Below are 22,189 nucleotides of genomic sequence, written 5' to 3'. Positions count from 1 at the left end.
TGGTGGCCCATTATCATGTGCAGCATGGAAAAATTGTCCTAAAATGCACCCTGCTAACTGTAAAATGCTGTGGTTGAAAATGTTACACTTCTACGTCAACAGCCATCTAATCATTCTGTAGTGTGGGATGCAATAACTTTGATGATGTAATGTTATCCAGCCTGCAATTTTGATTAAAGTTAGCAATCCTCTTTGCTTGTCCTTTTTGAAATCAAAATTTTGTTTGCTCCTGGATGACAAAATCAGAATTACAGTGATTTCCCAAAGCACCTCCAGGAGGAAATAGGCTTCAGTTTAAGTAATAACCTATAATTAAAAAGTACAATAGGGCAAAAGACTCAGAACAAAATGCTGCTTTCCATTTTGCATTCCTTCATTTTTCTTTTGTCTTACAAAGCTCGAGACAGCCCCACTGCAATCCCCCTCCCCCATTTCCTCAATTTGTCCCTAGAAAAATTTAGCAAGCAAGCATTAAGCCAATTACAAACAAAACTCCATTACTCAAATAGCCTTGTGGGATTTCTTACAACTAACAAGTGGTAAAAATACTGCACATGGAATGAAAAACCCACCAGTATTTGTGTATTAACAATCATTTGCATTTATCAGTAGCCAGGGGTATTGTAGTAATTACAGCATCCCTGTACAGAGAGATACACAATGTGAGGATGGAAGTCCTTAGAGATTCGGACAATCTTCGTATTTTGAAAATGGACCAGAACTGCCTTCCTGCAATACAGACGGGCAACAAATGTAACAGACTAGGTAGTCCCTTTAGGTTGTTGACATTTTTTGGACAGCAGTGCAGATGTACAGAAGACTTTGACCCATAACTGTTAGGGGTATCTTGAGGAATGACTGTGCAAAATAATTGTCACTGCATGTACATCTTTATTATTGTCTGCCAAAGCAGATATCCCCCTATTTGTTTTTCTTCTTTACAGGATTATTTATTTTTAAGGACTTTGCTGTAAAAGCAATCCTTGCCTTAAATTGCCTTAAAAGAAATTTAAAAGCCTGTTCATGCAAATGTGTTTGCGTGCTTGTAGAGGGGGAGGGAAGGAGAAGAGATAAAGAGATCAGTAAAGCAGAGATTTGCAAGGTGCTGTGTGCAGTTTTGTTTAGATCTCAGGCAGAGAGTGCCCTTCACTGAACCGCACCGTAGCGTAACGGGAGCAACACGGCCCACGCACCATCAACTGAGGAAATGGCTGAGGGCTCTAACCAGAAACAAGTCCACCTCTCAGCCATGGAGTAGCAAACACAACTGTCGCTAAAAAGTTTCTAGTAAAACCGTCTCCCAGCTGCAGGTAGGTCTTCAGGTTTATGTGCAACGTTAGAAAGAAATCAGTGCTCACGTATCTGAAAGCAGGTTTTTCCTCTTGCTTTTAATGGCGAGGAAGGGTTTTCCAGATCTGTTTCTCTGAGGGTACTATCCAGGTCACTCTATGAAGGTCATTCATTATATGAGCACTTAAAAACATACTATTAATATTTGTCTTAAATGCTTATAATGTTCACAATGCTTATAATGTACAAATCCTCTTTTTCAGTGGCATTACCTATTAAGTGGAACATTCTAAAAATATGCAAAACTGTATCTAGAAAACAAATGCCTGGAAGCCAGATGATACGGTCTTTTTTGTACTACACTCCTATAAAAAGCATCTGTGCTATGCATATTCAGCTAGGGCTGAAGATCTAGCTTTAAAAGGTATTTGAAACATTCTGTGCATTGTATAGTGCATTGTATGTTTCTTTTGCTTCATAGCACATAGGTTGTTCTGTATAGGAACTCTTTCCTGATGTTATTTATAATCTCAGTTATAAATTATTAAGGAAAATTATAAACCAAGCAAAATTCTAAGTTAGATGAGATAGCATTATTAATAGCTATATGGTATTTTTAAAACTAATGTTATGCTGCTTAAAAAAATATTGATATTTGGTCATTTAAAAAAAGCAACAGAGTACATTATCAATAATAAGCTCTAGTTAACAAAACAGGAGTAAGACATAAGTATTTAAAAAAAAAGACTTTCCTCCACCAAAGCTGAAAATAGTAACTCTACAAATCTGCTTAGAAAGTAAAAAGCCCTCCACAAATATCTAAGCGTTGCTGCTGATTTTCTACCTTATGCCCAAGTTCAAAAGCAAGCTGATTCTTACTACTTCCTACACTGGTTGTCTTCAACCAGTCTAAATTGAGTGCCCATCCATGAAGATCCTAGAACTTCGTCTTAATTTCCCACCTTTATAAATACCAATGCCCTTCTCCATAGCCTTACCCTCCCTTGCAGTTTGAGACTGTGTGACCTGCCACTGCAGGTTCTCCCCTAGAGAGGATCATGATTCCCACCCATTGAGTCAAGGCTCTTCATCCAAAGCCTGGGCATCCAGGACATCTACAGATGACATTGTAACGCATGCAATCAAGCTAGTCAGGGAATCTGACTAGTCTTTAATTATCCAATTCATGTCAGGCTTAATGCAACTAATCCAATTTTTTTTTTTCTTTAGATGCACAATGTCACTGCAATCACATAAGAACACCAGTGGATAAGAACAATATATTGAGAGGTTGCTTTTGAGAAGAAAGCTGGATTTTATCACCACAATCTCTGAAGGTTTGTGGTGGTCCCATGACCCTTAATTTCACATTAGCTTAACTCCCAAAAGACTTATGTAATTAAGCTAAGAAACAAAATCTTATTGAAGCAATTTATTATGTGCAAATTACATCCAACTTCAGGGACACTAGCCCTTAAGGCCCTTAAGGCTTTTCAGATCTCTAAACTTGCCAGAATTTGTTATAATTAACAGCAGGAACAAGCAAGCTTGAACCTTCCTTCAAAAGACAAAATGTATGTGCAAATCGTGCATTATAATAAAACATTATATTGGGGACAGCATTAGTCAATCAAGAACCAAGTATGATTTGGGTTAAATGAACATTAACAATTTGTGTGGGAGCCAAGTGGACTGACTGTTTTGTGGGAGATAATTTCCTAATAAAACTTTCTATCTGGCTAAATAACAGATAGAAGTGCAGAATGTTTATAATGCTTCTGGTGATCAACCACAGCAGAAGGAAGAAATTAAAAATAATAAGGTGGATGGAGCATTTTTTGTTCTTAAACTGTGACATTGTGGCCCTCCTTCTGCAGGACAGGATTCACACTAACACAGGACTGAAGGATTCAGTGCAGAGTTAGGATTAATGAACGGGGTGCAAGAGCCTCCAGGAAAGTAATCGGATCCACAGATTTTTTTAATTGCAAACGAATGTTTTAGAAGGGCGTTTTGCTCGCTAGGGCTTCCCCAAATTTTACCAGTTTTCAACTCCTCACCTTCAAAAGCCAATTAATTCTGTTTTGAATTATCAGCATTACAAGGGAAAGTGAGGGAAGGAGAGAAGCTCCAAAGCATAGACATAGCTGTAATGAGAAGGGACGTACAAGTGGCCTCAGACCACCTTCCCCTTAATGCTACCACAGAAGTTCATTCCACCACTACAAATTATTTGCCTTGCCCCTTAAGAAAACTGTGACAGTGGTGTTACACTTAAACAGATATTCCAGTTTTCAATTACTAATGAAGTCTATTTTTATATGCACTTTAAATACAACAGCAATAAAGTAGCTCAGATTTCAACCTTCTACATCGGTTCTTTTACTGCAACGTAATTATTGCCAAAGTCCTTCAAAATTAAGAAAGGACAAACTGAAACCTAACATAGTTGTGTCCACTTAAAGAGCCCCCAATTCTCTCCTGTTTTAACAGATTTCAGTAATGTTTGTGATAAATTGAAAGTGATATGACAGGAAACTGAAATCTGAATAACGTATATTTATTTTAAGTAACTAGTATTTCAAATGTGTAAGAATAAGTCTCTTCAGTAACAGAACATTGCATGTTGTGGTGCGTATAGTTTTACAGGCAAAACCATGATAGTAAAGACATTCCTCTCTGAACTGTAGATGCTTTCTCCACTTTTTAAATTTTCATTAGTCTGGATTTAAGTGTTCAGCTACCAAAGCTGTGCGTAAACTATCTCCCCCTCAAAGAAATAAATCCCATCTCTCCACTTTCATTTACTTTATACACCAAATTAACAATCAATTGGCAAAACAAACACAAATTTAAGTCCTGCATTGTTTCTCAGCTTCACGCTTTACATCACCTCAAGTTGAGTTGACAGGAAACTATTTCACAGCTTGCTCTAACAAAATAAAGCAGTGGTACAGCAAAGCGGCACTAGATGGGAAAGCAAACATCTAGGATACTGCGAAGGTTGTTTAGCCAGGTTAACCTGGGGAGCAGTGGAGGAGTGGGCAGCACCGGTACCTGCTGGTACCGCTGATGTAGGGAAGCACGGAGGGGAGATGTTCTGCAAGCTTACAACCAGGAGAAAAGCCTGGAATGTGAGGAATAGCACTAAGAAATACTGCCAATCCCCTGTGCAAGGCCTAAGATGCACGCAAAGATCAGAGCCTCCATGCATCCAGGAGGGACACAGCATAGGGAGTAAGCACCTTAGGAGCTGAGGGACCTTGTGAGACAAGAGAAATGGGATGAACCTGAATCATTATTAAGGTGCTGGCAATGAAAACTGAAAAGGTCTTAGACAGCATTTCAACTAGCAGCTGGGGAAAGTGAAAGGTCGGGAAAAGCTGTTCAGACTCTCGTAATATATAAGGCGGATGCAGCAAAAATTCAACGTGAGGGCAAAATTCAAAAGTGCCTCTGCACCAACATGAGAAGCCTAAACACCAAGACAGGAGAACAAGAGATTACCCCTGTACGGCAGGTATCCCGGTGACCTTGAAGGAGCATGCAACATTACCAGGCTACCAGATTTATAGGAATGACGGAATAGGATGTACAGGTGAGGGAATGGTAGTGTGCGTGAACGATTTAATATAATAGCTTTATATAATAAGGAGACAGAAGCACAATGACATCCTTGTGGGTGGAAATCCCAGACTCTAATAAAATATATATTAGATAGATATATTAAATGACTTCCTGATAAGTTTGATAATAGCATCAAAACTGTGAAGCCAGACTGAGACCTGCAAGTTCAGGACTGGTTGCAGGAGTGTGAGATTCCAGTAACCTTTATCGAACTGCATCAATGCTTCCATCAGGATGAGATGTAGAGGGGGGAAAAAAAAAACAGAGGAAAAATAAAGAGTGTTTCCTGGAACAACTAGTTGCAAAACCCACAAGAAAAGATGCCATTCCTGATGTGGTCTTGAGCGGTGCAGTGTTAGTGAGAAGTGCTCTGCAACCACAATACAATTAATTTCAACACTGTAGAGAAAGAGACTACAGCACACAAACGCACAATTAAAGGAACAATGTAATGGAGGGGGGAGGGAGTAGGGGAGAAAAGGCAAAGTGTCAAAGCACCCTAAAAGAAACAGTCAAAAAGGAGGCAGCCTTGAGGCTGTTAAAAAAAACCTAAACCCTAAATACAAAACCCCAGAAAAACTTGTATTAGAAACCCAGGTAAAAGATGTGTAACACTGCAAAAGAAAAAGTCTGTGTGGGTCTGAAACCCACCTGTGTGGCTTAATGGGAAAATTAAGGAGGCTACCACCATATTCCTACCTTCTCCTCTTTGAGGAATGGAAAGCTTGTCCAAATAAGGAAAAGCCACAAAACCGCTCATGCCAAATGTAAACATAAAATTAAGAGGACTAAAAAGGAACTTGAAAAATTCAAAGGCTGCTCTAACAATTTTAACTTTTCTGAATATATCAAAAGCAGTAAACCAGCTAAGGCACTGGTGGGACTGCTGGATGACAAAGGCGTGAAGAGCAGCACTCATGGTAAAGTGTAAGTCCATGCAAGAGAAGCTCAAATATTTGCTTGCATTATTCTTTCTTGCTGAAAATATTTGATTCCTACACCCATTGCATTCTTTGTACCAGATCGCTCAAAGGAACTAGATCAATAAGTAAACACACAGAAAGTATTAGACTAAATAAACAAGTTAGATGTCAGGAAGTCACCAAAACCAGACAGCATTCATCCAAAAGCTCTCAAACGTGGAATTTAAAAACAAAGATGTATAACCTATCATCACAACCAGCCATTGTGCCAGAAAAATGAGGAGTTTCCCTTCTACAAATGAGGGCTTTAGAGATGATGCTGGGAAATACAAACCAGAGTATCTTACATCCCTGGGTAATATAGCAGGGTCTATAATAAGATCACTAAGCACAGAGATAATCACAGTCTGTTGGAAAAGAGTTGGCATGGATTCTGTAAAGGGAAATCCTCTCTCACCAATTTGCTGGGTTTCTACAACAGTGTCAAGGAGCAGACGGATAAAAGGGATTCACTGGACATGATATATCTGAATTTTCATAAAGCCTCTGACAGGGTTCCACATTGAAAGCTATTAAAGAAATTAAGCTGCCATGAGATTAGAGGAAATGATGTTTTATAGACCAAAAGCTGCTTAAAGGAGAGGAAGCAAATGGAAGGACTTAATGGTCAATTTCCGGGATGGAAAAGACCCAGCAATTGGGGTCCTCCAGGGATTGACACCAGGACTGGTTGTATTCTGTGTCATGACCAATGAGCTGAAGAAGGGAGCACACAGTGAACCCTCCAGTTTTTCACATCTTTTTCAGAATATCCTAAGCTCTTTTGGGTAGTCAAATGCTGGCTGAACTCCAAAAGGACCTCAAAGCTGAGCAAACAGGGTGAAAATGTGGCAGCTGAGCTCCAGCGTAAACAAACATGGGCAAAAATAACGGAAACCCTGATTACATGATGCTTAACTTGGAATTGGTGGTTACAATTTGGGAGTCGCTGACCCTTCTCTGAAACCATCCTCTCAATTGTGCAGCAGCAGCCCCAAGTCCCCCCAGATACTGGACAGCATCAGCAAGGACATTGAGAACAGGGCAAAGTGAGTCACTTTGCAGATATATAAAAAGATTGTGAATCCACATTTTAAATACCGTGTGCAGTTCTGTCTCTCTATCTCAAGGGGGATGTAGTGGACTCGGAGAAGGCCACAGAAAAGGCCAACTAAAACATTTAAGGAGAAAAATCACCTGCATTACAAACAAGGAGAGATTAAAACTGAATTTTCAGTTTGGAGAAGAGAAGCAGAGGGAAGGATATCACAGCTTTAAAAAAAAAAAAAAATCCTGAAGATGGCAGGTAAGAACTATAGCTCAACAAATCCTGCAAATTCAAGGGTAAATAATCACATCTGTACCCTCTTAAAGATGCCCAGATCTGAAGAACCTTTTAAAATTATTATTAGAAAATGGTCCATACAGTTTTCAATACTGGTATTGGCACCTGGAGAGCAGCAGAGTGTCATCGTAAGCTGTCTTGCTGAAACAAGATGGTATTTTGTAGAATCATAGAATGGTTTGCATTGGAAGCGACCTTAAAGATCTAGTTCCAACTCCCTGCCATGGGCAGGGACACCTTCCACTAGACCAGGTTGCTCAAAGCCCCATCCAACCTGGCCTTGAACACTTCCAGGGATGGGGCATCCACAACTTCTCCGGGCAACCTGTTCCAGTGCCTCACCACGGTCACACTGAAGAATTTCTTCCTTATATCTAATCTAAATCTACCCTCTTTCAGTTTAAAGCCATTACCCCTTGTCCTATCACTGCATGCCCTTGTAAAAAGTCCCTCTCCAGCTTTCTTGTAGGCCTTTTTAGGTACTGGAAGGCTGCTATAAGCTCTCCCCAGAGCCTCCTCTTCTCCAGGCTGAACAACCCCAAGTCTCTCAGCCTTTCTTCATAGGAGAGGTGCTCCAGCCCTCTGATCACCTTTGTGGCCCTCCTCTGGACCTGCTCCATCAGGTCTATGTCCTTCTTATGTTGGGGGCCCCAGAGCTGGACGCAGTACTCCAGGTGTGGTCTCACAAGAGTGGAGTAGAGAGGGAGAATCACCTCCCTTGACCTGCTGGCCACGCTTCTTTTGATGCAGCCCAGGATATGGTTGGCTTTCTGGGCTGCAAGCGCACATTGCTGGGTCATGTTGAGCTTCTCGTCAACCAACACCCCCAAGTCCTTCTCTTCAGGCCTGCTCTCAATCCATTCTCCGCCCAGTCTGTATTTGTGCTCGGGATTGTCCTGACCCATGTGCAGGACCTTGCACTTGGCCTTTTTGAACTTCATGAGGTTCGCATGGGCCCACCTCTCAAGCTTGTTAAGGTCGCTCTGGATGGCATCCCCTCCCTCCAGCGCGTTGACCGCACCACACAGCTTGGTGTTGTTGGCTAACTTGCTGAGGGTGCACTCAATCCCACTGTCCGTGTCACCAACAAAGATGTTAAACAGCGCCGGTCCCAATACCGACCCCTGAGGAACACCACTCGTCACTGGTCTCCACTTGGACATCAAGCCCTTGACCATAACGCTTTGAGTGCAACCATCCAGCCAATTCCTTATCCACCGAGTGATCCATGCGTCAAATCCATCCATCAAATCAAATCTGATGAAGACCCATAGTACTTGCACATTGTAGTTCACTGAAATAATCTTCAAGTGGCTTTAATCTGTTATTCTAACAGATGCGTTCTGGCCTTTGTACTGCTCTATAACAATTTGTGAATATTGTCTGCTTGCCAAGTTAGCAGGAGGTTTCCTACAAAAGCATAGCAGTTTTAATCAATAGGCTGCCAGCAACAGAACCGGGATCAGGTTAGGTCTGTGGATTACATCTAAAGGGTCTCCCACTGCTGGTAACTGACAAGGAGCAAATTTAGGAGGTATCTGTGTCTTCCTTGGAACATTTTTAAAGAAGTGGAAAAAAAATGTGAACTATGCAATTAAAAAAAGGCAAGAAAAGATACAAGGATTGGACCAGTTCTAAACAATGCTCTTTCTAGCAAATAAACAGGATCTGTTAGGAACTATGCCAGTACTGCTAGTATTGATGTTTTTGCCGTTCCTTCAGACAGTCTGTTTTGATAAACAGAGAACAGTACTACAAACAGAGTAGAAGAAAAGGACTCTGATGCACAAAAAAAAGCAAAAATAAACACAGGCTCTCAAAGCAGCAACATATTTCTGGCCAAATCTGACAGTGTGAAGAAATTAAAGTTGGTTTTGTTCTCCTCAGGGTTTAGATACACTTTTGCATAAAGATCAGGAGTTCCTTGAGCTGTTGTACATAAAGGCTGCCTGGGGAGCTGAATGCTTCCTCTCACATGTGCGTGAGGCCCAGAGTGCAGGGTAATTTTATGAATCTCCAGTGTAAATACTTCCAAAATTCTCTTTGTGCAGCAGAGGTCTTCTGATGACCATGTGCTTTCTGATCACAAATTCCCAAAGGGAAGCTACAGACACCTACCTTCAGTAGGAGCTGCTTGGACCTAGTTTCCAAGCAGAGGAACACACACTCTGGGCTCGAAGGGATGCTCAAGGGGGTTATTACCCCCATTGAGGGGGTGTTATTAACACACAGATGCAGCGCTCACAGGTGTTTTTGATTTGGGAAAAGGAAGAACCATTTACGCTTGCTTTATTCTTACATTCCTCCTTAGGCATCCAAGTTTGGTTGTTGGTGGAGACAAGAAACTGGGCTACAGGGACTCCAAATAGAGTCATCTTTATGTCTTTGTTTTTGAGATAGGTAAAGAAACAGAGGTGCTACTCATGCTCAGACTGACCTTCATGTTCTCAGATTTTTGGAGTCATATAAAGAACTACAGCAAGGTCTGCATATATTCCCATAAACTGATGCTGCTCTTCAGTGAAATGTCGTTATTTTTGAGCAGAAGTACGATGTTTAATTGTTATGGTATGAAAATACTTGGCGTTTACCCAGACCATCCTTATCTGCGGAATATTGATGCATATGTCCACACCTGTGTTCAAATAAGTCATCCACAAATTAACAGATAGACTTTCATGTTACTCAAACTACTTTTAATAGGAAATTACAGGGGTTCTAAAATGAGAGATCTAGTCCTACAGAGGACAAGTGAAAATCCATTCAGTTTAAAACTGAATGATAGTTTACTTACTTTGTGGTACCTGGTGAAATCACGTTATTTAAAAAGTTGTATTTTAATATTTTACACAAAATAAAACCAGGGGTTTCCTTTAAAGGAAAAATGTATGGTAGAATATCACAGAACTATGCTGCCAACTAGCGTTGTTATCAAAATTCCTCCAAATTTGTCAGTGGAAAATTTACATTTTGAAATATGAAAGGTAGTTACTTAAATTTTGCTTGAACAGATGCAGAATGACAAGTCCTTGATGTGAGGTTTACCATACGTGTTAAAAAGCCATCTCACACTTGATGCAAATTTCACCAATGCTGATGTCCAACTTCAGTTCTAATCTACATCCTTTCTTCAGTTGCTCTAAAATAATTGCCATTTACTTTTCAATATTCTTTCATGCAATAAGAACATGACAGCTAGCAGAGATCTGAACAGATTATTAGTAATTTCATCACTATAAACCTTACTTTAGACTGTTTTACATTCCTGTTACTGTTTATCAGTTTATTAATTTAGTTTTTTAATTCCTTCAACATATCTATAACTATATGCTTGTTATCATTCTTTGGACCTTGAAAGACAATGGATGTGATCAAATTTGGGCCACAGTCCAAAGACTGGTTTCTATTGCTCCACTTTCTTTTCTATTGTCCTGTACTTCACTGTCTAACTGGGTCCTAACAGAAGGGCTACCATTTGGAAAAGTGTAATTTCCCCTAGGGAAGTTAGGCCAGTCTGACCTCCTCAAATTATACCGATCAAAGTGATGTACAGATTTTCAGAAATGCATACATACACATGCTTTCAAAGTGTTTGTTCTGGAACTGATATACAGCAGAGTCAATAATTCTCAGGAATTCCTCTGACTTCTTTAAGACAGAGTCTACATGTACTTGCTATTTTTGTTCAGTGTTTATCATTGTCACATGCTGCTATTTCACACACTCTTTCATCTACAATGGCCAGATAAATACCATCTGGTTATGTTAAAGCCTTCAGGCAGAATAATAAAGATGTAGATGTGTACATAATGGTCTCTCAGGTGCAAGAATGACAACAGTTCCCACGTCCCACGAGACCTGCCCCTTAACACCAGGCAAAGCTGGACGTGAACACTTAAGACATTCATTCAGAAGGGGGAAAACTAGGTTCTCGTTCTTTCTTCCCAAGCTTATTTCTACTTTTTACTTAATGACAGTGTAGTAAAACAGTATCAACAAATGGAGCACAAGAGTTTCTCCTCCTCCTTTTCCCTTCTAAATAGTTCTTCCAGAATTCAGTACCTGAGATGCACTTCAGCTGTGCCACAGTGCCCATATGATTATTTGCATCTTATTCCAATGACCACAACTAAATACTGTCTAGCAGCATGGTCCTCCCAAAGGGGGACCATCACGTTCTGTCATTAGTGATCTGGACAAACCATCTTCAGTAGTGAGAGGGGAGAAATCTGTGGGAAATTGCTATTCTTTGGAAAGGCTGCCATGTGCAGGACAAGCTTCGACTGGAAACATACTAAAATCCAAACTTCTTGGAATGAAAAGCAATGAATAAATAATAAATGGCAGGAAAAAAATTGTGTCCATTGGTCACAACTGGATGTGAAGCAATAGCAGAAAGCAACATCCCTGTCTAAAGCTAATCTAAATCTTAGTCCCTGTCTAAGACTAATCAAATTTAATGTCTTCTAAAACAAACAACTTGAAACTGGAAAGTGCCAACGAAACATTAAAATGCATAGATAGTGACAAAAAGTTCAACACATTTGAAAGGATATACTATAATAATTTGCCTGCTCTAAAAAGGTACCATGTTATTCACTGTTCTTCTCAAAGCACTAATGCAGAAAGGATGGTGAATGTCAACTTTCCAGTTGCTCGTATACTATGTTTTGTTTTAATCCTGTTGAGTAAGTCAACATTATGATATGTAAGCTTGCTGGACTGAAAAAAAAAAATCCAATTTTACTATGAAAAGTTAGTTACACTAAGAGTTGCATATGACAAAATTTAAAATGCAATTCATTTTTTCTTCAGAATTTTTTTCCCATTTACAGTTCACTAACACAATTTCTCAGATAAAGCATGGTAGTACTACTCACAGTCACTAAAATGTTCCTTTTAACCTGCTCTGTTTACTACTGGAGACAGAAGCCAAGAGCTGACCATATGGGTTTTTCCAGAAGTGGCACAGGCTCTTCTAAGGAATTGAGATTTATAGAACTGAAAGTAAAATGCATTTCAAGAAACACATTATATCTGTGTGGAATTCAGAATTCATTCACATGGGAAATGTCATACTATGGGAAATACAGCCCTCAAATAAAGTTGTGTTTATCAGAAGTTTGTTTTCCATGCAATAAATTTCAATCAGAGTTGCTAGATTGAAAAAGACATGTCAACCTTATCTTTTAAAAATTACCAGGATTGCGCTGCCATTTTATTCCGATGAGAATGAAAAACAAAATTCTCATTCAGCACCGACACAAATATGAAATGTTATATGAAATGCACACATGAAAACGACATTTTATAACTCATTTTAGTACTGTAAAAGAGCAATAATGCTAAAAAATCTCAAATGCATAACAACGTGTAATTCAATTCTTGTTATATTATATTCCTGAACAGACCAATTGTTGGACTTCTGCACAACAAATGGTGAAATGATCTTGACCTCTTAGAACAGAAATTGTTTTTCTTCCACTTTATGTCCGGAGGGCCTAAAAGAATGACAACTATGTTCTACACTGTAATTTATAAAGTGTCCTTAATCTACATAATTTATATTATATGGAATACATGTGACTGCCACAATAGCATGGAATGCCCTGGATGGATATTACATTTATCTGCTCTGTAATGGGTAACAACTGGTTGGCTGCACTTCATTCTGTGTTACTGCCTTTATTTTTACCCAAGGCTGAGCCAGTAGTTCCCCCAGCCCTAACAGCAAGGGTGGCTGAAAGATACGCCTGGACTGCCTGCTGTGAGTCTCCAGAAGGCTGGATGTGGAGTAGCCACCCCAATCCGTCTGATAACCACTTGACACCAGACACAAGAAACAGCCAAAAGGGAAATTCAGTTTTTTGGTTCCCTTTCCATAATTATATCATGCTTCATGCAAACTGGAAGGTTCAATAGGTGAAGAGGTCTTATAAGGAATTTGAACATTTGCCATCTTATCATTAGGTAATGACATTTTAATAGTTTAATTAACCATCAGGCAGTGAGAAGTCCAGCATGAGAATGGTTGAAACTGCCTAGTAATTAAGTCACGAAACAAGATACGCTGCAGGGAAGGGGAAACAATCCTATTTGTTTTGAATGGGTCTTGAAAAGGGTTGGGTGACAGGACAAGACTGGCTGCCCAGTCTTCAAAGGAATCTGTAAGAGGGTCATAAGGTATTTAAAAACCCCAAACATTAAAGACTTTAAATAATAAAATCTGTAAAATCAAGTTCAAAATAAAATTATAAATAAAAATGTTAAATCATAAAAAGCAAGCGCTTTTGATATTTAGCCATAAAAAATGCCTGTTGGGAACAAAACATACATAAAATAAAACCATCCAAGACCTTACAGTACAACGGAAGTGTTGAGGTAATACACAGCGTTAACAGAAGAATTTTAAACAGGGTGAAAATGTAAAAATAGACAATTCCAGAACTTCTAAGTAACTAGCACCTGGAAGGAGTTAATGTGAACTTTACACCAGCTCAAGGAGTTACACCTGCTAATGAAGTGACATGGAAACAGCTGCACTATGAACTATTTTTAGCAGCAGAAGGAACAAGTCCCAGTGACACTGGGCCAGCCGAGGAACGGGGACTTGGCTAAGAAGTTCCCTGCAGGTCCCTCAGCCAACACTGATCCCTTGCCCAAAAGTTTGAACAGCTCTGTGGAACTACTCTGGCTTTTTTTCCCACTTGGTATCAGTAGTGCAAAGACTCAGAAGTACCACTTTGAGCAAACTAGTGACAGATATGGCTGAGTAACACATCAACTACAACTGGAAAGAAAGAAGACATCTGGCCCTCCAGTGACAGTGCATTTTTTTTTTAAGGGAGGCGGGGGGGGAATCAATCTACCATCAAGCACAATCAAAAAACAGCAAACACTGAAGCGCTCTGTCCCAGAGTTTTCCCCAACAGAAACCCCAGAACTTATTTTCTGTTTAGATTACTCAAGGAACATACAGCTAATTTACCCCATTCTCTTAAGGTGCTGTAGGTGGTTTAAAATACTACAGCAAGTGCATAAAATGCTGTTAAGTGTTTGTAAGGTTACTGGGTATGTGTAGCAATTTGAAAAACTGCAGTAAAATACTATTGCTACACATTTTCCCTTTAAAATACATGCATTTCAGCAACTAGATCACATGAACATATACGTAGCACAGCAGAGGGAAAGAGAGAGAGAGAATTTATGATGATGCCAAATCCCAGTGCTAGAAGAAACATGAAGGTAAATGGCACCTGCTGCCTATGGCCCCAAGTTCATTTTAACTCCAAACAGCACTTGTATGCAGAATTTGACTACAGAAATATTCTCTGTGTGGAATAGGGAAGGGATGGGGAGCTCAGGAATGTCACAGGTAACTATTATAAAGCCTAGTCACTGATGAACAACGCTCTACCAAGGTATGGTAAGATGGCTGAAGCACTGTGAAAATTATCTTCAGAGCATTAAGAAGCACCTGAAGTTGGTTCTGTATATTAACAAGCATATGGTTGTAGCGTGTCTAATATACCTCAACTCACCTGTCATAGATGGTGCCAGTTTTCTTTGCCCTTTGTGGTCCACAGTACCTTCATAAGCTACAGTCACATCATACACTGCATCCAGGTAGTTTTTCATTGTGTCAATGGCTACATGAGTTGCCTTCACGCGCGGCGTTAGCACATGCTTTAATATAGCAAGTCCTAGAGGGGGGGGGAAAAAAAAATAATTACAGTGTTTGAAAGTAAACTGGACTACATTCACAAAAGGAACACCAGGCCAAGGAACTTCAGCACCCCCACTCAAAATCACAAAAGGTTCATTTTTAATCTCATTTCTCAGTTGAGAGAGAGAGCGTGCGTGTGTGCACATTGCATATGCTCTACTGAGCACATGTAGAAGATGAAACAGAAATCCTAAAGGATATTAATGACAAAAAGGCTGCTCAACAAAACAGTCCTTTTTACAGCTCCTGCTGTAGAAGCAGTGATGGTTTTAATGTGGCTCATAAGTGATGAAACAGCACTTCTCTTTACTGTTTATGTTATGAGGTAAAAAAAAAAAGAGCAAATTAACTGAGAAATACTAAACGCACAGAACATCACCTCCTGAAACAGATTTGGTAGGTGAGGCATAAGTACAGATAATTTAAGCACGTTAATGCTTATCTGGCATTTTACTTCCAAAGGACAATTTTGTCAACATACTGAATCCTAATACTGCCCCATGGTAGCAAAAAAGTGGTTGTCTGAAACTACACATCCTTAAACAGGATGCTACATTTCTCCAAAGCTACCACGGTATCAGAAATTTCAGTGTTGTTATTTTCTACTATAGATTCTAGCTTTCCCTGCTTTTGCTTCCTTCTCCTAATGGCACGTTCTGGGACATTAGATATGGTTACTCTGAGGGTTCTTGCTTTGGGGAAGGATGGGGGAAAGCAATTAGACTCAAGGCAGCTTCAGCCCACGGCAATGACTTGCTGCTACAGAAGACGGGACCTTTCACTTTATCCTTGCAGTTGTTTCCCTTACTGCTCTTTTCTGCGTGCTTGTTCCTGCTGCTAATCTTGTATTGCTCTAGCACCCCCCTCCCACCAGCTGATTCAACTCACCATCCCAGTAGAAAACTAAGCAGGGAGGGGGAAAATATAGCACCAAGAACTGGCAGCAAGGAGGAAGCCCTTCTCTGCTTCCCTGCGAACAACCTATTACAATTGACTTGGTTACTAAAAAATCCAGAGTCACAGAAATCAACTGTTGTCCTTAACTGTCCAGACCAAGACACAGAGATTGGTATGTTAAGGACACAAGAATGTCAGGTTTAACAGCACTCTGCAAGTCTTAACAACAGTATTTCATGTCCATGTTTGCTTCAGCTGACCACATCCACCTAAAACATACTTAAGAACATACGAATACACTGGGCTTGACAGTATAAACTCTATTCTATTTCCAGAATTTTAACATACAATGACTTTCAAAATGAGAACAAACAAAAAAACCCCAAACCTTTTCATGATCTGAACACAGCTCTTCCATATTTTCAAGTAAGTGCTTCTATAGGGAAAAAAAGTATATTATGCAAAAATCTTCACTATTTTGCTGTAAGATGTGTATCTTTCTCAAAGAGAAGCATCAGAATAAAATTGCAATTATTCCTTTCTACCCTTATTTTTCATTGGCTTAGACTTCAGTCCATTTTTAAAGAACCATCCACTGGTGCTATCAGTTCCTGATAGATGAAGCAAAATTTTTCTAAACAAAAGTATTGTGGTATTGCTTTTGATATCTCTCTGCTTGCAAAATCAATTCAAAATATATTATATTATGTCCTGATTTTGTACTGAACTTCTCTCCCTTGTTGGGCAAGGCATACTTTGATCTAAAATTATGAAAATATCTACTAAAAACGCTGTAAGATAATGCTAATTTCTAAACTGCTCTAACATTCTTATAGTTGAAAATTTCAGTATAAATAATTATCTTGATTTCCTAATATTTGCTAAGAATCTCCTTGTCTGAACACAGAGATAAAAGGTTATTTACTAGCACTCCTTCTGAAGTCATTGTTCTAAGCTTTACTGGCAATAGCGATAACTGTCTATGCAAAATGTTATATGGATCATGTAAATATTTTGAAGCATAACATGGTGGTAGTATTTTCTTAGCTTGTGAACTGTTACATCAAACAGCTAATTATGTTATGTTTCCAAATGTTTACTCTGTAAATGAAGCACTGAATATTCCAGTGTTGTGTCAGCAACGATATTAGTGTGGACATTCCACTCAACACAACTCTTGTTGATCCAAATTCCCAAACATACTCTAAAAACACTGTCGTTCCTGCCCAACTCATCTCCCCCTTAACCAAACTATTACTGTGGGGAAGAAAAAGGGAAAACAGGCTTCAGTGAGAACTGAATCCTCTAGACAAATTAACTTAGGTATCTAAGACTATTTGGTGCTGAGTTTTTTGATCCACAGTCAGTTTTGGGGATGAAGCCAGTTTTGGGGATGTTTTGGTTGTCACTTCAGTGACAACCTGTGAAGTGCAACTGTAGAATAAGCCCCTCTTATGCCACGTGCTACCAGTAAGCTCTTGAAGGTTTAAGTACAAAATGAGTATTCATCTAATTAGAATCAATAAAGTAAGTCCATAATCCATTATTCAGAAACACTCCAGTGCATGACAAACACGCAGAAACAACAGGAGTTCAGCACATCCTTTTAAAGAATCTGTTTTATAAAAAACATTAACCACACATTCTTGCAATTACTTGATGATCTTTGCTAAAATCAACACAACAGAATATAAACCCAAGTAGTTACAGTATAGTTACCTTGGCAAGCTGCCTGCATCCAATTCACAAAACACGCTGTGCTTAAACTGTTCTTGATGTTGTGCAATATTAAGTTAGGACTCTCTGTCAAAGTATTTGAGGTCATGAGATTTTATTTTAAATGCCAAAGAAAACGAACTAGATGTCTAATGTGTAATACTCTACCTTAAAATGCTATAGCTTTGCTCTTCTATGTTAGCTAATTTCTAAATGATAAACAGACATTTAAAAAAAACGAAAATAATGTGAAAATCTGAAGAAATATGGTGAGCAATGGTACTTCAAATATTTTTTTACTAGACTATAATAAGATGCAGAATTACTTCAGAAAGTCTGCAAGAAAATTGAACGAAATAAAATAAGGTTTTAGTTTGGGAAATACAAAGGCGCAAATCATTAACATCTATAGAATTGACTTCTTCATCTAAACACAAAAGAACAAAACCCACCAAACATCATTTATGTAACCTCTCAGGGTGAAGTTACATATATAATAGCTGAGTACAACTCAATGGAGAAGATCTCTCTTCCTCTTCCCTTCGTCCAAGCCAAAAACTCACAGAGCTGTTCAGTGCAGGTAGGCCATCTACATTTTCAGACTTGGACTCCATTAGTCTTATTCGTACCCCTGACGTGCACACACCACATTTTAAAATGAAAACAATAAAAAAACAGCTCTAAATTAAGAATACCCTAAAAGTATTACATTTGCATTACCACATTTCATCAACAAAAGTTATATGCTCACTGAAAGTGGATGTCAGAATTAGTTTGAGGGTTTTTTTCCCCTATAAAACCATGTTACTTGACAGTAATACAAAAACCAAAGGCAGGGTAAAAAACAATGAATTGATTTCAACACCAATTAGATCTTTCATTCCTTATTTTTCTTTTTTTCATGTGTATGTGTATGCAGGAGTGGTATTAGACTGAAAGTTTTGCAGTTACCTGGGGTGTCCCAAGTACTCACCCAACAGAGTTCCCACCAGCCTTCTGGAATGCTCCCAGTGATCGAAGCCTTACTTATTGAAACCAGAGTCCAGAGTTAGACTTATAAAATGATGATGGTGGGAGACCTCATCCATTGTATGCTAGTATTCCATCCACTTACATAAATAGGACTCAGCTGATGATAGTGTTAAAAAATTGCATGCTCTTGTGAAAAGTGTTTCCTGTTACCATGAACTAAAGTACAAAAAATGCAAGTAATCCCCTCAAGAAGAGTATGTAGTAGCTCCTTGCTTTCCCTAAACTTAATTTCCTAAGGATGACTTTTAATAACAGAAATCCTTTCTTCATCCTAATGGTACGTCTCTCAAATGCTACTCAAGGTATTCCCCACCCCGACTCTTTTCTAAAATTATATTCTCCTTTCCACATCTCACTGTGCACTTTTACATCAAGCTTTCTTACATGAAAGTGTGTGGAAAAAAATATCACCAAAAGCAATTTTCTTTAGAGACAGTTCCAAATAACAGTTATGGATATTAAATACTTCGGATTGCTTTAAAATACAATCGAAAACCAATGCCAAGATCTAGAAGGGAAACATTTTTGATTAGCTCAGTTGAAATACCTCTTTTTTACATGACCTGTAAAAGCAATTTTGAGATAAACATATCCTGCACGTACAAACATCTTAGCAGAAAGCGTGATATTAGTCAAGATAAACTTAGCATTAAAAAACATTTACATTTGCAACTTTTCTGCATAAAAACAAGGGAGATAATAAATGAATACCTGAAATGTTTGCTTGATTAAATGACCTTTGTTAGAAATCAAACATTAATACAAAATTCCATAAATGCCTTTCATCAGGGAGGATTGTTTTGTCTTCATTCAGCAAAAGCAAGTCAAGTTAAATTTAACAAGCTTCTTACCCCTTTCTCTTTGATTTTCCAGAGTTAATAACATTAGGAGTAGGAGGGCTTTGGATTATTAGTATTTCTTTTCAAATTTTTAAAATGCCATTTCTTAACATTTGGATAAAATTAATATTCTACTAAACCTGAGAAATTTGTGGTGGTTTGGAACATTATAGAGGTTTAACTACTAGAAAATGATCAGAAATCTATACATATATATTTTGGGAATGTATAAATGGAACAAATTTTATACAAGAAGCTGGTACAAAAAATAACACTCATGTATTTTGTGGATTTTATAGAATTTTTTTTCTATGGTCCAGTACCATTAAAAAGACCCAGTCTTAAAAGATATAGTTTGAAATAAATACATAAAATAAAAATTACCACTTCTAATGTTATGACAAGATTAGCGTTAAATACCTATGAAAATAGTGCCCTACATATTGTTATTCCCTGGACTCAGCAACTCAAGCCCACTGACCAGTGTGGAAGAGTCTCTGCACTTTTAAGATGCCTAAACTAATAGATTAGCGCCTAAAAGGGGTCACCAATGTGTAAGTCAACCGAATGAATGCATCAGATTTTGAAGACAGGAATCACATTAGCTCACTATCCCGTACAAAGGAAAACTAAAGTGAACTTTCAGCTAAGATTACTGACTATATACTTAAATATTGGAAATTGGAAGGAAAAAGCTCAGGAGACCTGGGGCAAAACACATGCTGTCACATTCTTCCATCTTTGAGAGAGTAGAGGAAGAAATATTCAATTTGATTATGAGTATCTTACAAGACGTCCCATTAGAAACACGAGTCACCAACCATACCGAAACATGGAGAAAGAGAGAGCCCGTCCTGGTAGCAATTGCTGGAATCATCTCACACAGCCAGCTACTTTCCATCAGGAGAGGACAACTAGGTGTAGCAGGTTCAAATCCAGCTACATGACACATTGTTCGGATTTCGGCTGGGACAGAGTTAAATTTCTTCCTAGTGCTGTGTTTTGGATTTAGTATGAGAAAAATGTTGATAACACACTGATGCTTTCAGTTGTTGCTAAGTACCCTGCTAGTCAAGGACATTTAGCTCAAGAAAAAAACCAAAACAAAACAAGCATTGGGAGGGAGCACAGCCAGGACAGCTAGCCCAGCTGGCCAATGGGGTATTCCATACCATGTGACGTCATGCTCAGTACATGAATGGTAGGCGTGATCCAGGAAGTACCGATCACTACTTGGTTATCGGTCAGCGCGGGTGGTGAGCGATTGCATTATGCATCACTCATTTTGTATATTCTATCATCATCATTATTATTCTCCCTTTTCTGTTCTATTAAACTGTCTTTATCTCAACCCACGAGTTTTTCTCACTCTCTTCACCGTTCTGATTCTCTCCCCGTCCCACTGGGGGGTGGGGGGGAGTGAGTGAGCGGCTGCGTGGTATTTGGCTGCCTGCCAGGTTAAACCACGACACACATATCCCCATTGGCTTGGAAGTGGGGGGACACTTTCTGACAGAAATGAGAAAACCTGACACATGTCTTCATCTGATATTCTGGCAACATTGGTCTGCTGTGGCTGAGAAACCCCAGCAAATATTGCTCTTTTGGCCAAAGATAAATACTGGATTAATTTTCTAAACTCCACAGAATTTAACTTGTTCTATGAATAACTCCTGCATTAATCCTACCACAAATAACCAAACAACATAGTTTTAGAGAGGTAATTTTTGCTTTTGTTTTTTAACTTCGGGAAGCACATTCTTCCTTCCCCAATGCAATCAAACAAATGTATTTTGAGTTTAAAATGCTTCCTGTTCTATCCTAGGTAAGAATCTGATCTGATTGGAATTTTCTACCACCTGTAAAATGTGTAGAATGAGTAATCTTCAGTTTCTGAGGGTACTAGCATTACCCTTACATGACAGCTTTCTAGTTCATCACCGTAAAACCAGTATTCCTGGAAGTAAGCAACTTTCTGTATCTCACTGAATACAATTGTGGACAGAACTTACAATACAGTTCAAATTAATTAGAATAGAGTTTTGCTGTGTCAAATCCATCAGTGCTGAAGGTTGATATGCATGTGTCAGTCTCCAACATGAAAACCATGAATACGAATGCCTTAATTTTATCAATTTTACCTCTAGATGTTTTTGGTATTCTTTGGTTTTAATAAACAAAAACTTGAATTTGGCAAGGTAGTTAATGACAAATTTGAAAGACCAGTCCACAGATTTAATTTTTTACTGTATAATATCCTTTATTTCTTTCTAAAAATAGTAAGAAAGCACACTGTCCTACTCCTTCCTTAGAAGCTTCTCTGTGCTTTATAGCATTCAGTCTCAACTTACTCATACCGAGCTCCACCCAGATCTATTAGATCTACCCTGTGTGTTTGATTGGCCTGTGTTTCAGAAAGAGGAAAACCATCTGCCCTTGCCAGGAGTCAAGATTTTATGTAGAACTCAATTCCTATAGCAGAACAAACTGTAATATGATGTGTTACCAGTATTTTAAGAAGTTGCCTGTCTTTCAAGGGCCTCAATCACCTTCAAATTCTTTTGCTGTTTGATATCCTTCCATCCTATTCATAGACAGATAAGATTTATTTATATATTCATATTAATGAGGAAAGACATAGTAGTTGAAACCAGCAATGTCAACATATTCCTTTGGATGTCAACCTAAGCCTTTTTTTTTTTTTTAAATTTATTTTTGTTGAACTGGTCCTCGGACCAATTTTAAAGAGGCAGTA

General features: G+C 38.7%; 1 protein-coding gene across 4 annotated transcripts in view; it reads right to left on the bottom strand.

Moving 5' to 3' along the window:
- AGPAT5 (1-acylglycerol-3-phosphate O-acyltransferase 5) overlaps nucleotides 1-22,189 on the bottom strand; it is a 60,610-nt gene that overhangs the window by 4,546 nt on the left and 33,875 nt on the right. For all 4 annotated transcript variants that reach the window (XM_075145191.1, XM_075145192.1, XM_075145194.1 and 1 more), the window contains exon 6: nucleotides 14,766-14,927. In XM_075145191.1, coding sequence (XP_075001292.1) covers nucleotides 14,766-14,927 — 162 coding nt within the window. The remainder of the gene's footprint in view (nucleotides 1-14,765; nucleotides 14,928-22,189) is intronic.

The sequence above is a fragment of the Calonectris borealis genome, chromosome 3 (assembly GCF_964195595.1).
Source record: "Calonectris borealis chromosome 3, bCalBor7.hap1.2, whole genome shotgun sequence".
Classification (NCBI taxonomy): domain Eukaryota; kingdom Metazoa; phylum Chordata; class Aves; order Procellariiformes; family Procellariidae; genus Calonectris; species Calonectris borealis.
This window is presented reverse-complemented; position numbering and strand designations above follow the sequence as displayed.